Source organism: Sus scrofa, chromosome 9 (genome assembly GCF_054392235.1).
Source record: "Sus scrofa isolate SSC_HxYL_T2T_F1_AM1 chromosome 9, Sscrofa_HxYL_maternal_Yorkshire_Landrace_v2.0, whole genome shotgun sequence".
Lineage (NCBI taxonomy): Eukaryota > Metazoa > Chordata > Mammalia > Artiodactyla > Suidae > Sus > Sus scrofa.
In genome coordinates this window covers 137665007-137679995 of record NC_139391.1, presented here as the reverse complement: position 1 = coordinate 137679995, position 14989 = coordinate 137665007, and the positions used below count along the sequence as shown (strand labels likewise).

Sequence of the window (14989 nt, the reverse complement as noted above, 5' to 3'; positions counted from 1 at the left end):
CAAGGTCTGGCCCCTAGGTGTGCTCATTGCTATCTAGGTGGTCTTCTTAAGCCCTCCAGTGGTTAGAGTTAGGATGCTGTGTGTGTGTGTGTGTACACATTTACATGCATATTTACATTATATTTTTATGTTACTGAAAAACTGAATTCACACTTACTCAGTTCTAATCAAGTACCACAGAGGTGATCCCCGTTTTTCCCTTTCCGTATTTGTAGCTCCCTTTTCAAACACTGAGAGGCCTGGCTCCCACTAACCTCAGAGTGTGTACTGTTTGATCACCCTGCCCACGAGCCCTGTATCCCACGCAGCCTTTTCCCCGTGTGGACGTCCTCATGACCTCATGCAGAACATGGGCTCGGGCAGCCCAGGCCAGCTTGTCCCACGTCGAATGTCCTCATCCTACCTGAGCGCCAGCGTCCTGCGGGGGTTCTGACCCCACGCTCCAGGACGCCGCCTTCTCCCCGCGGAGTCACCTGCGGGGGTTCTGACCCCACGCTCCAGGACGCCGCTTTTCCCCGTGGAGTCACCTTCCTTGGGCCTAGACAGCACACTCTAGGCTCTTCTCACATGTGGACGCCCTCCTCGTGCAGCCCGGGCTCTGGTTTTCCTGTGTCAGGCCCCTCCTCGTGCAGCCCGGGCTCTGGTTTTCCTGTGTCAGGCCACCTGTCTGTGTGGATTTCTCCCTCAGCCCCTGGGCTTGACCGCCCACATCGGTCCGCTCCTCCAAGACTCTGATCCTGCTTGGGCTCTGACTCCCTTTCCTTCAGTGTAGACACACTCCTTGCTCTGTTTGGCCTCTCTTGCCTCAGGCTTGGCTGGCCCACCGTGGGGAGCCTTCTCACCCTGCTGAGGCTCTGGCTCCGCGTGCTGGGCCCTTCTCATCCAGCTTAGGCTCTTTCATGCCGCATAAGGCTGCCCCATGGGTGGATGCCCTCTTTACCCTATGTAAGCTTTGACCCCTCACCTCTGGCCTCTCCCCAAAGGCCCTCCTCACCCCACTGGGGCCCTGACGCACAGCTCTGGGCCACTGCGGCTTCTCGTGCCTCTACCAGTGCAGGCTGCCACCTCCGTCTGCCCTGCTGAATCCATTCCCAAAGGGGGGGACAGCGGAGGGAAAGCCTGCTGTCTTTTTAACGTCTGAAGGATTTGAAGGGATGTCCTCTTTCTTATTCTTGATGTTAATAATTTACGCCATCTCTCCTTTTCTTCCTGCCTGGTCTCTTCTAGCAGCTTCTCAATTTTATTAGCGTTCTCAAGGAATTTTACTTTGGTTTGCTGATGCTTTCTGTTGTGTGTGTGTCTTCTAGTTTTGATTTCTGTTCTTTATTTCTCATCCTCCTTTCCTTGAGTTTCACTTGTTTTTTAATTTTTACCTCTTGAAACGAGTACTTGGGTTTTTGTTTTCAGCCTTCCTCTCTCCCCCACCCAGCCCAATGTGTGTGTGCACTTAGGCCTGAAAATTTCCTCCTTAGCCACATTCTACAAGTATTTATATGGATTATTTTTATTGTCATTATTTTCAGTGTATTTCCCTTCTATTGTGATTTCTTCTTTGATCCTTGGGCAATTTAGAAGTTTATCTTAATTTCTAGTTGTTTTATCTAGATTTGTACAGATTTATTTAGTTATATTTTTGTTTCTTATTTCTGGTTCAGTGCCACTGTGGTCAGAAAACATCCTGTTTACACTTCCAGTTTTGTGAAATGTTTTGGGCTTTAATTTATTACCCAATATCATCAATTTTGTCAAATTTCCACATGCATTTGAAAGTAAATGTGAATTCTACAGATACTGAATACTCACCACTTTTTAGAGCTACAGTTCTCAAGCTTTGGAAACCACTGTCTTAAAACGTTAAGAACTACAGGTCATTTTCTAGATATGCATGCATACTGTTTTTTCCACAGTAGGAAGATATTCTGTATTGTTTTGTAGGTACTGTACAATATGCAAATGAAAATTTTAAATGCTCATATCATTTCCATAAAATAGACTATGAAATCGGGTTGTAAAACAAAGAATAAAGTAATAGTAAGGCATCGTCATTTGGGTATTTGATAGTCCCACTAGAAATGTCTTCTTAAGATTGGATGTTTACAGTATAATTTAGCAACTCTAATATAAATTATATTATTGTATAAAACAATCATCTTAACATTTTTCCAATATTAATTAAATTGAAGTGAAGTCTTACTCAGTACACCATATAGACAATATGGAATGGTTGTCAAATAAGAAAAAAGGTATTATTTCAGAAGTTTAAAAGGAGAAATCCTCATAACTATTTTCTTAATAAAATTTCTATTCCAGATACATTTGTTATTCTTCACTTTGAAAAGTAAAGTGCGGGAGTTCCCGTCGTGGCGCAGTGGTTAACGAATCCGACTAGGAACCATGAGGTTGCGGGTTCGGTCCCTGCCCTTGCTCAGTGGGTTAAGGATCCGGCGTTGTCATGAGCTGTGGTGTAGGTTGCAGACGCGGCTCGGATCCCGCGTTGCTGTGGCTCTGGCGTAGGCCAGTGGCTGCAGCTCTGATTCAACCCCTAGCCTGGGAACTCCATATGCCGCGGGAGCGGCCCAAGAAATAGCAAAAAGACAAAAAAAAATGAAAAGTAAAGTGCAAAAGCAAAATGGAAAGTAAAGGAATAGTGTGGTGGAGGTCCCTGGTGGCTCAGTAGGTTAAGGATCTGGCGCTGTCACTGCTGTGGCTTGGGTCACTACTGTGGTGCAGGTTCGACCCCTGGGAACCTCAGCATGCCATGGGCATGGCCAGAAAAAAGCATGGAGTCACTCTTTTCAAAGCTTTGAGGATTTATACAATAATATATAATTATGTAAACGTCTATAAATAATTTATATATCCCATTGTTTATATGTATGTTCTATATAATTTGTATGTTTCAGAATATTTTGTATATTCCAGTTCACAGTTTTAAAATTGTTTCTCTCAAATCCACAAACAGTCTTGAAGTCTACCCCTGGAACCTACTTAGCATCTTTAAATAGCACTAAACTTCTTTGGGTAAATGTGCCTTGGTCTTTGAAGCACAACACTAAATCTGAATTAGAGCCAGGTGACTGGAGGTCAGCTGTGTCATTACTGTAGCTGTTGGCAACTAGACAGGGACCTGGTATATTAAAAAATCAACCGTGGAATTCCCATCATGACTCAGCAGTAACGAACCTCACTAGTATCCCTGAGGACGCAGGCTTCGTGGCCTCGCTCAGTGGGTTAAGGGCCCAGCATTGCCATGAGCTGTGATATTGGTCACAGATAGTTCAGATCCCGAGTTGCTGTGTCTGTGGCATAGGCTGGCAGCTACAGCTCCAATTTGACCCCTAGCCTGGGAACCTCCATGTGCTGTGGGTGAGGCCCTAAAAAGCAAAAAAAAAAAAAAAAAAAAAAAAAAAAAAAAGTGCAACAGCTATGGAGGAAAAAGAGCCACAGAGAGAGAAGATATTTTACTAAAAATGAAAACTAAAATCAGTTGCCAGACTGATGGATAAGGAAGGCTAGAACTTGATGCTGTTGGTTTTTCTAGCCAACATCCTTCATCTTCCTCTTTCCTGGAATCTGTAGCCATCTGCTTTTTTGTTTTGTTTTGTTTAATGTATGTGTATATTTTTATACTCACAATAGTGTGTAAGGTTTTGGAAAGGAAGTGGTGAGTCATTCTTTACTTTTCTCGGTTCTATTGAGGTATCATTGACATATAACTTCCTTAGACCTGGAGGTTTGTACCCTGCACCCACCCTCCTCTCCACTCCCTCTCCCGCAGCCCTGCCTGTGGTGACCACCCATCTGTGCTCTGTATTTATGAATATGCAGATTTTTAGGTCCTACATGTAAGTGACATCATACAGTATTTATCTTTCTCTTTCTGACTTACTTACCTAGCAGAATGCCTTCAGGGTCCATCCCTTTTGTCACCAATGGCAGGATTTTCTTCATTTTTATGGCTGAATAATAGTCCATTATGTATAAGTAGCACATTATTTTTATTCATTTATTTGTTGATGGACACTTAACATTGTTCCATTCTTGGCTGTTAGAAATAATATTGCAGTGAATATGGAGGTGCAGGTATCTATTCAATACAGTGATTTCATTTCCTTCAGATAAATACCCAGAAATGGAATTGCTGAATCATACAGTATTTCTGTTTTTAATTTTGTGAGGAATCTCCATACTGTTTCCATAGTGGCTTTAACAGCTCACACTCTCAGCAACAGTTCACAAATGTTCCCTTTTCTCTACATCCTTGCCAGCATTTGTTGTCTCTTACCTATTTTTTTAGGGCCACACTCATGGCATATGGAAGTTCCCAGGCTAGGGGTCGAATCCGAAGCAACACCAAGTCTGAGATGCATCTGTGACTTACACTACAACTCACGGCAAGGCCAAATCCTTAACCTACGGAGTGAGGCAAGGGATCAAACCTGCATCTTCTTGGATGCTAGTTGGGTTCTTCACCACCGAGCCACAATAGGAACTACTCTTTTATCTTTTTGATAATAACCATTCTGGTGTGAGATGATATCTCATTGTGGTTTTGATTTGCATTTCTCTGATGATTAGTGATTTGAACACCTTTTCATGTACCTGTTGTCTATTTGGGTATCTTCTTTAGAAAAAGAAAATTTATTCGAAAGACATTTTTTAGCTTCTCAACCCATTTTAAAATCAGATTATTTGTTTTTCTCACTGAGTTGTGTGAGTTCTTTATGTATTTTGGATATTAACACCTTACCAGATATATGATTTGCAAATATTTCCCCCCTTGCATTCTGTAAGTTGCCAGTTAATTTTACTGGTTGCGTGCAGTGCAGAAGCTATTTAGTTTGATGTAGTCCTACTTGTATATTTTTGCTTTTGTTATCTTTGCATTTTTTGTTTGTTTTTTGTTGGGTTGGGTTTTTTGGTCTTTTTAGGGCCGAACCTGTGGCACATGGAAGTTCCCAGGCTAGGGGTCAAATTGGAGCTGCAGCTGCCAGCCTACACCACAGCCACAGCAGTGCCAGATCCGAGCTATGTCTGCAGCCTACACCACAGCTCACCAGCAACACCAGATCCTTAACCCAATGAGTGAGGACAGGGATTGAACCCACATCCTCATGGATACTAGTCAAGTTCATTACCACTGAGCCACAGTGGGAACTCCTTGTTATCTTTGCTTTTGATGTCAGATCTAAAGTAGTGTCGGAGTTCCCGTTGTGGCGCAGTGGTTAACGAATCCGACTAGGAACCATGAGGTTGCGGGTTCGGTCCCTGCCCTTGCTCAGTGGGTTGACGATCCGGCGTTGCCGTGAGCTGTGGTGTAGGTTGCAGACGCGGCTCGGATCCCGCGTTGCTGTGGCTCTGGTGTAGGCCGGTGGCTACAGCTCCGATTGGACCCCTAGCCTGGGAATCTCCATATGCCGCGGGAGCGGCCCAAGAAATAGCAACAACAACAACAACAACAACAAAAAGACAAAAGACAAAAGACAAAAAAAAAAAAAAAAAAAAAAAAAAAAAAAAAAATAAAGTAGTGTCGAGACAAATGTCAAGGAGCTTACCCACTGTGTTTTCTTCTAGGAACTTTATGGTTTCAGATCTTATGTTCAAGTACTTCATCCATTTCGAGTTGATTCATGTATATGGTTTAAGGTAGTAGTTCACTGTCATTCTTTTGCTGTGGCTGTCCAGTTTTCCCATTGCTGTCTACTGAAGAGACTATTCTTTCCCCCACTGCATATCCTTGGCTCCTTTGTCGTAAATTAATTGACCATATATGTGTGTAGGTTTATTTCTGGACTCTATTCTGTTCTGTTCATCTGTGTCTGTTTTTGTGCCAATACCATACTGTTAGGACTCTTATGGCTTTGTAATATACTTTCAAGTCAGAAAATATGATACTTCCAGCTTTCTTCTTTTTCAAGATTGCTCTGGCTATATGGAATCTTCTGTGGTTCCATTCAAATTTTAGGATTGTTTTTTCTGTTTCTGAAAAAATGGCATTGGAATTTTGATGGCAATTGCAGTGAACCTGTAGATTGCTTTGAGTAGTATGAACATTTTAACAGTATTCTTACAATCCATGAACCCAAAATATCTTTCCTTTATTTGTGTCTTCTTCACTTTCTTTCATCAATGTCTTATACTTTTTAGTATATAGGTCTTTCACTTCCTTGGTTATATTTATTCCTTGGTATTTTATTCTTTTTAACGCAATTGTAAGTGGATTTTTTCCTTTTTCCATATATTGAACCATCCTTACCTCCCAGGAATAAATCCTACTTGATCATGATATATGATCCTCTTAATGTATTATTTAACTCATTTTGTTAATATTTTGTCAAGGACTTTCACATCTGTATTCTTCAGGAGTACTGGCCTTTTTTTTTTTTTTTTTTTTTTTTTTTTTTTTTTTTTTTTTTTTTGTAGTGTCCTTATCTGGCTTGGGTAAAGCTGGCCTGGTAAAATGAGCTTGGAAGTTTCCCTCCTCTCGTTTTTTGTAAGAGTTTGAGAAGGATTGGTATTAATTCTTCTTTAAGTGTTTGGTAGAATTCTCCAGTGAAGCCATCTGATTCTGGACTTGTTTGTTGGGAAGTTGATTACTAATTCAGTCTCTTTACTAGTAATTGATTTGTTCAGATTTTGTGTTTCTTCGTGATTCAGTCTTAGTAGGTTGTATGTTTCTAGGAATTTATCCATTTCTTCTAGGTTGTCCAATTTGTTGGCATGTTTTGCATAGTAATCTCTTACAATCCTTTTTATCTATGATATCAGTTGTAATTTCTCTTCCTTTAGTTCTAATTTGAGTCCTCTCTCTTTTTTTCTTCATGAGTGGCATTTACTCTTTTCCATACAGATATGAGTAGTGAAACTGACCCCATCCCCAGCTTCAGTTTGATGGCTTCTGATTAATCTAAGCCAACCATGATAATCACATTTCTCCTACCGTAGATGGGTTTAGAAATAGACATGTGACCCAGTTTCGTCCAGTGAGATCTGTGGTATAATATGTTGAGAGATATCTGGGCAAGATCATCTCTCTTTCTGAAAAAACTAAAGTAAAGGAAAAGATTGTATGCTGATTCTTAGAAGCACTACCTTGGGAAAATTTTAATTAACTTCATATAACAGTAAATATTTAGGTATAATCATTTAATTTATAATTCAATGGCTGATTAAATATACATTTTAGAGGAAGAGATGTTGGTTTAATGATGTTAAAACTATCAGTAGAGAATATGTTTAGAAACAAAATTTAAATATCAAGTTTTTTGATTTTTGTTTTTTTTTTAACAAATGAGGATTTGTTATCAGGCATCAAGAAGTTTGCAGATAGCTACGTAGTGATGCTTTAGATGCCCAGATTCTGTTTTTCTGCTTCTTTGTCATCCTTATCATTCATTCATTCTCATGCTTGTTCCTTCTTGGTTACAAGATGAGTGCTACACCTTCACGCAGGAGGAAGGGGAAAAGCCAGTAAATAAAAGGGGCATGACACTTGAGCCTGACTGCTTTTATCAGGAGAACAAAAGCTTTCCTGGAAGCCCCCTTCTGAAATCTGGAATATTGGGTATCATTGGCTACTATTTGTAATCCTTCTGTTAAATCTATCTTTTCTTGTCAAATTTAGCTTCAACTACATGAAGTCATTGACTTTTCTGTGTTGCACTTAAGTTTTCTAAAGTTGATATATTAGACTCACATGGTGAGACATTTACTTTTTCCAAAATTAGGGCTTCAGAGCAAGTATGTAAATTTGTGCTAAGTTCATGCAAATTAGTGTTTTTCATTTGAACCAGCCATTGTGGTAATTTAGTTTTATAGTTGTTATGTAACATTTTTCTATCTCAGGAAGAACAGAAAACCTTTTGAACATTTGAACTAAACTCCATGATAAAGTTTAAAATACAAACTACCTTTTTTCAGATTCCCTTTGGAGAAAGGGGATTCACCGTCTATTAAAAGAAAAATAAGCAGTGTTGAAATTTAATATCTGATACTGCGTTCAGGGTTTACCTACAAAGACTTGAGCTGTACTTTTTTTTCCTTTTTCATTTTTAAAGTTTTATTGAAGTATAGTTGATTTGCAATGTATTGGTGACAATTTGTGCTGTCGTGAGGCCTAGCTAGTCTTAAACTGTAGCCTGAACTGTATTTCCTTCCATGCCCTCCTGCCCCCACCTCTTTTTTTCCTGTTCACGGACATGTTTAGTCTCACTCATTTAGGTTAATCTTTGAGGTGAAAACGATAAGCATGATTTGAGAGTGAAAGAAAATGCAGTTTCAGATGAACCACGGGGGGTGGCAATGCCTGCTGTATACAAGGTGGCGAGTTACTCTAGAAGCACCCAGATGCAGGGTGGGGTGAGCAAGGAGTGGCCTCCTCAGAGTGGAGGGGGGCGGGGTGCAGACTTCCGTCTGCGCTGATGGGGGAGAGCCTAGACCTTGGTTTGCAGTGTGCGCCACATTCCAGGACTCTGGATCTAGGATAGACGTGCAAAACTGGTTTCTGACACTAAAGCGAATGCCAGTTTAAATTCATCTCAGTAACGGAAGAAAGTAAATGTTACTGCTTCTTTTCCCTACCATATTTTTTACCTGTTGTGGCTAGAGAGGTCACAGATCGTAAAGCAAGAGATGAAGTTTGTGTGCTTTAGGAGTGTTTTGAAAGAGAGGACTAAATAAATAATCTATTTCACTAGGATTCACCACTCTCCCATATTTATAGTATACAGCGGAATCTTTCTTGGTACGTGACTTTTATTTTTCCTAATCTTATTATGCAGGAGGAGAGGAATGAGAAACCAGATTATTTCATTCTGTATCTGAACTAAGGAAAAAGAAAACTCAAAACTCATTAGTAAATCTAGTAGTTACTTTGCCACAAAAATTTTAATCCAGTTTTTTCAAGTTATTTACACTTACTGTGGACTGTACCGCATGGTGAGGCTAATTGGAAACAGTGACCAGCTTCTTAATCATTATCAGGAAACTGCATCCAGAGAATGCGGAGAACACCCCCCCTGGATGAACTGCAGCCGCCACCGTATCAGGATGACAGTGGGTCTCCCCATCTCTCATGTACACCCTCAGAACTTGGGGACAGTAAGTGTGAATTTTCCCACTGCAGCAACAGCCCAAGATGCTCATATAACAAGTGTCCGAGTGAAGGAAGCGCAGGTCATGAAATAGAAAGTTTTCGTAATAAAGGATATGAAGAAGACGTTCCAAGTGACAGCACTGCAGTCCTGAGCCCCGAAGTAAGTAAAAGCGTATAGAGTTTTGTAAAGGAATGTTGTTCGGAAGATAAAATCCTGTGCCTCTCCTCTTGCTCAGAAGGTTTTTATCACTGTCTTAATCCTTTGTGGCTTATGGTACCAGTTTCTAGTCTGACCTAGTCTTTATCCAGCAGATTTTTCGGAGCTGTCCCAACCATCCTTCAGCTCCCTGCCGCAGGAGGATGGGTAGATAAGGATGAGAGCAATGTGCAAGACGTTGAGAGGTATCTTCCCCCAGGTTTAAGCCTCAAGATAGGGTTTTGTTTTGTTTTGTTTTTAATTCAACATTCTGGAGGTACTTAACCTGTTTCTTTCATCTTGGGGTTACTATTGATGTTTGTGTTTATTTTTAAAATTGTTTTATTTAGATATGTTTACTAGTGGGAAATTGCCCTTTAAAGTTTTACTTACAAGTCCTTCAGAATATGGTTTGCCTTTTATATAGGAACTATATAAAAGGCACTATATAGGAATAAGTGGTGCCCATCTTTACTAATGAAATTTGAACTCATGGCATCATGCATTCAGAGTGATTGGTTGATTCTGTTTTAAGTTATTTCCTTTTTTGGAGCACGGATATGACAAGAACAACGGAAATAGGTGTGTTACACTTTTGAAGTCTTTCCGTGTTCTCAAAAGGATTTATTCTAATCTTGCTATGATGATGAAAACTGTCAAGATAATCTAGAGGTTTTCATAAGGCAGCGTTTACTTTTAGGTTTGCTTTTTTCTGGATTGCAAGTTCTTACAACTTGTGTCCCAGGCAGCATTTCATAATAGAGCAAAATGTGTCAGTGTTCTTACTAGGCGAATATTTTATCTACTGCCAAAATTAAATAATGAAAGTAGAACCACGAATAGAATTTCCTTAAACTTTTTCTTATATAATTTCTAGGAACACTTTTTAACTGTCATTTATTTTTATTTATCTGTTACTTACCTTTTCTACTATTTCTAAGTATATAGTACCTAATTTAGAAGAAAATTCTACATTGGTGTTATAAGTTTAATATAGCAGTATTTCATGATTTTCAACAAAGACTATTTCTCTGTGTTCTGTACCTGAACAAATTCGAGGTAACTGTTGTATAGGCTTGTAAACTTTGTAGATAGCCAGCATGTTAACAGTGAAACCTGGATTGTGGGATTAACAACAGCGATAGTAGCTATCACCAGTCGTGCCAGCAGTTTTGCTATAAGCTTTATGTAGTCAGCTCATTTAATTCTAACAGCCTCCTCTTCAGAAGTTGTTATTTTCCATTTTAGAAATGAAAACATGAAGATTCAGAGTTAAGCCATTTGCCCAAGTATAAGGAGCTCTTAATGGTAGGACTAGAATTCAAACCCAAGTCTGCCCAACTGCAAAGGCAGTGCTCTTAACAAGTCCGCTGTTGCCCTTATTGACCTGATGGCTATGTGGGAAATTTCTCTGAAGCACTGGGACCATCGAAGCACCTCGGCTACCCCAGAGGACTCACAGTCCAAAATAAGATGCTCAAATCACACTTTGTGTGTGTATGCATGTGCGCACGTGTATGTGTGTCTTAAGCGATTTCAGATGTAAAGCAAGAAGTGAGCAGAGCAAGATAAGGTCGGAGAACACACTTAGGATAGGATGCCAGTAGGTACAGGACCACAGTGTGTAAATCCCAGGATATAACGTCCTTATGTCCAGTCTCACTCTTTCTGCTCCATCAGCATTCCTTAATTATGTCATGGAAACATGGACAAAAGTTGAGATTTGAACAACAGTGCCAAAGGCCAAAAACACATACTTGTTCTGCGGGAGAAGTGCGGGGCCACCAGGAAGCTTGCCAGGTAGTCAACTGGAAAGACGTAGATTTTATCTGCCTTTCTTAACACATGGGTGCCAGAGCTGTCAGCCCAGCAGTGACATGATCACAATAGCATGGGTTTTCCATCCCTTTCCATTAGGTAGCAGTCATTTGTTCTGTCTTATTTTCTACTTATTCTGTCTTTGGCATAGCTTACAAGTTATTTTCTTAGTTATTATCTGTATTTACCACATCTTCTGAACTCTGCTTATGTCTCTCAAGTTGCTTCCTTATTTATTATCTGTAGTTCACAGAGCCTGAGTTGTAGCTGTATATCAGAAGCTTGCTGTTTGTGCTAACGCTCTCATGAGGCTCCTCTGTCCTGCTTGTCTTGTGTCTGCCACAGCAAAAGTGAATATATTCACACTACACGTCGCAGGAACATTTAGATTGCTTATCACATACAAAATCCTTATCTTCCTACTGGGCAGTCCAGGTTCCAGCTGTCTTAGAGCCGATCTCCACACACAGTTGACCCTGGAGAGGAGTGTGGAGGGTTCCAGTGGCCCAGCAAGGAGTTCATAAACTGCAGTGATAACCTAAAGACTATGCGAAACATTGACTCAGAACCTTGAAAAAAAGGATTATTTTCTAATTGCCTGTTGGTAGGAATACATATGGTAGCTTTTATCTGTAAAGATGTCACCCTTTTATCCCTCAGTTTCACAAGAGTTGTCAGCTTGCCTGGGGTCAGGGAGAGGGGAATAGGGAGGCACCCAGGGAAACAAAATTCAGAAATAGTTGTCTGACACCTTATAAAAATCTTTATTACCTTGAAAATCTTAGCTGTCATGACACTATTTTAGAAAATATTTAATTGAAAACCGAAGCCATGTAATTAATCATCCTTAATTAGCAATTATGAAGTGGCATGTATTGAAACATTTTTCTCTCAGATATAAATTTAACAGCGTAAGACTATTTTTACCCTGATGTAGTCATATTGCATAGGCAATTGAATTCTTCTATGAGAGTTTGTCCAGCTCCTGAAATATTCACCTTCACTCATCCTCTTTTCTTCCAAGTGAGTCATTGTAAACAGACATGTAAAAGTTCAGGATCGAAGACTTGTGTCGTTTTGATTCTCTGTGGTATCCCTCTCACCTAAAATATCACCTGGCACATAGCAGGTGCAATAGTTAGGGTATGTGTTAGGCCACCATAACAAGGAGACAGATGCAATAGCAAATACGAATACAAAACCACAGAAGATTATTCGTCGTTTATCTGATGACACGCCTGGGTGAACAGGTCACTCGGTGCTGCAGCATCTTTCAGGAGCCCAGTTCCTACTTTTAGCCAGTTTGCCATCCCCTGGGGCGTTGTCCTAACCCATGTGGCCCAAGGTGATCCACACACATCCTGTCTGCATATCGCCTTGTGGGAAGAACCCGGGAGAGGGTAAACCTGACCCCGGTGTTTCATTCAGAACCCTCTTTCTCTCCCATGGGCTACACTGGAGTTTCATGGCCACGTCAGCCATAAGGAAGGTTTTGAAATAAAGTCTCTTGCCAGACAATGTGTTTCTGGCTGAAACCCGGGTAGGTTTTTTTGAGAAATGCCACTGCTACTGGAAATCAGTAGTAGTGCCTACCTCCTGCAATAGGCGCTAAATAAATAAAAGTTCAGAAAAATTTAGAAGATTATAAAAGAGGCCCGCATATTAAAATGCAAAACACTTAAGATTTATTAAAATGCTTCAAGGGGCAAACTGGTGTAGCTGAAAAGTCAGAGACCTGAATTGGCACTGACGGTAACTCATTGAACTCTGTTACATTCCAGATAGACTAGCAGGAATTTGAGACAGTTCCAGGCAAAGTGGGTACAATTTCTTTTAACCTTATAATTAAAATATGTAGTTTCATACTTTGTTGAACTTTTCAAATATGTATTCTGCCATTTTCAACAGTAATTCATATTAGAAAATAATATGTAGGTTAACATTCTGGTTAAAAGTTGAAGTCATGTGTTAGGGAAAATAAGTGTTCGGCTACAAATACTCTGAGGCCTAAACAAGGAGAAAAGTATTTATACCTTCACATTTCCGTTGATTTTCAAGCCTTAGTGTGTTAACATTTTTTTACAGATGGGGGCTTTGGGGAATAAACAAATTTGAAAATGGGACCAAGTTTTTCCCGTAGCATTATACTTTTATTTATGTTCTCTTTCCCTCCAGCCACATGCTGAGCTATCCGTGGTATTGTTTATAATGTAAAAATTTAGTATTTTTCTCCAGAATGAACAGGGATACACATTGAAGTATGTATTTTCATTTCTCATTATGAAAATATATACCCAGCTTTTTCAAAGTGGTGATGATGAATATTAAATTCTGTATCTTTATAATAAGTTTTTGAGTTTAACTTACCATTTACATTACTCTGTCCCCGTAGAGTAGCTTTTGGTTGTAGTTGGCTATTAATTATTCTGACTGTCTTTATGATAACAAATCAGAACAGTTTTCCTATCATTCTTCTTAAGAAATATCAGGTACTTATTTACATGCTGGGTTAAATAATAGAGTTAAAAACTGAAAACATCTAAATTTGCTTTTCTTAGGATATGTCAGCTCAAGGCTCATCTTCACAGCTTCCTAAACCTTTTGATCCTGAGCCAGAAGCTAAATATGGCACCCTGGATGTGACTTTTGACTATGACTCACAAGAACAGAAGCTTCTGGTAACAGTGACAGCTGTCACAGATATCCCAACATATAACAGGACAGGTGGCAACTCATGGCAAGTACACCTTGTTCTTCTACCTATAAAGAAACAGAGAGCAAAAACCAGCATCCAGAGAGGACCATGCCCTGTCTTCACAGAAACATTCAAATTTAATCATGTTGAATCTGAAATGATTGGAAATTATGCAGTTCGGTTTAGACTGTATGGTGTACATCGCATGAAAAAAGAAAAGATTGTGGGGGAAAAGATTTTTTATTTAACAAAATTGAATCTTCAAGGGAAAATGTCATTACCTGTGATATTGGAACCTTCTTACAATCATTCTGTGAGTATCTGATCCAATAGCCCAAATACAGTTTTATGTCATGGTATATATAACAGACACAATTTTTAAAATCTGTGATCAGCCCAACAACTTTTCTTGGTCTATTTTTTACATAGTAATCATACCTACAAAATTTCTAAGTCCTAGATAGGTAGGTATAACTTTTTCTCATCTCTAAAAGTTGCCCTTGAAGATTATATATGATTTATTTTATGTATTTTTACCTTCAGAGTCTAGCCCCGTGGCTGATACCTTTGTTCCGTCCATTGTTAACTATTTATTAGGTGATGGCTTTTGACATCGTCTCAACACCGTGTAGAATTTACTGTTTTCTCTCCAGGTTAAATCTAAGTGATACTTTAGCAACTTTCTAGCCCCATACCTTATTTGATATACTGCAGAAATTATTTGCTCTTATAGAATATGTACTCCTGCCTAGGTCATAATTGATTATCTCTTCAGAACTGCTGTGAAATTATTTTTAAAGGTTCAAAAAAACCTCTGCAGTCTTTATACTTCCCATGTTTTAAAAAACAAATGTTTGGCAGTGTTTCTGGGAGAGTACATCCGTTTAGTGCTGTGAGCTATTCTCGCTTTGCTCTTGTTTCCTTCAGGTTCTGAGCACACACAAGTCAGTCGTGTGTGTGTGTGTCTTTCTCTCTCTGTTTCTTTCCTCTCCAGATATGCATATATATATGTATTTTGGCCTCCCTGCAGCATATGGAGTTCCCAGGCCAGGGATCATATCCAAGCTGCACTTGCGACCTACACCACAGCTGTGGCAACGCCGGATCCCTAACCCATTGTGCTGGAGTGCTGGGACACAGGATCGATCCCTGGAGTGCTGGGACCAGGGATCGATCCTGTGTCCCA

The 14989-nt window shown here is 39.9% G+C and overlaps 1 protein-coding gene across 11 annotated transcripts in view; it reads left to right on the top strand.

The window, feature by feature from the left end:
- SYT14 (synaptotagmin 14) overlaps window positions 1-14989 on the top strand; it is a 223181-nt gene that overhangs the window by 140778 nt on the left and 67414 nt on the right. For 7 of the 11 annotated variants that reach the window (XM_021063880.2, XM_021063879.2, XM_084978112.1 and 4 more), the window contains 2 exons: window positions 8983-9254; window positions 13667-14116. The exons of 1 other annotated variant lie outside the window; for it this stretch is intronic. In XM_021063880.2, coding sequence (XP_020919539.1) covers window positions 8983-9254; window positions 13667-14116 — 722 coding nt within the window. Of the gene's footprint in view, window positions 1-8982; window positions 9255-13666; window positions 14922-14989 lie in introns of all 11 variants that reach the window. 3 more of the 11 variants (XR_014816605.1, XR_014816603.1, XR_014816604.1) reach the window with 3 other exon arrangements.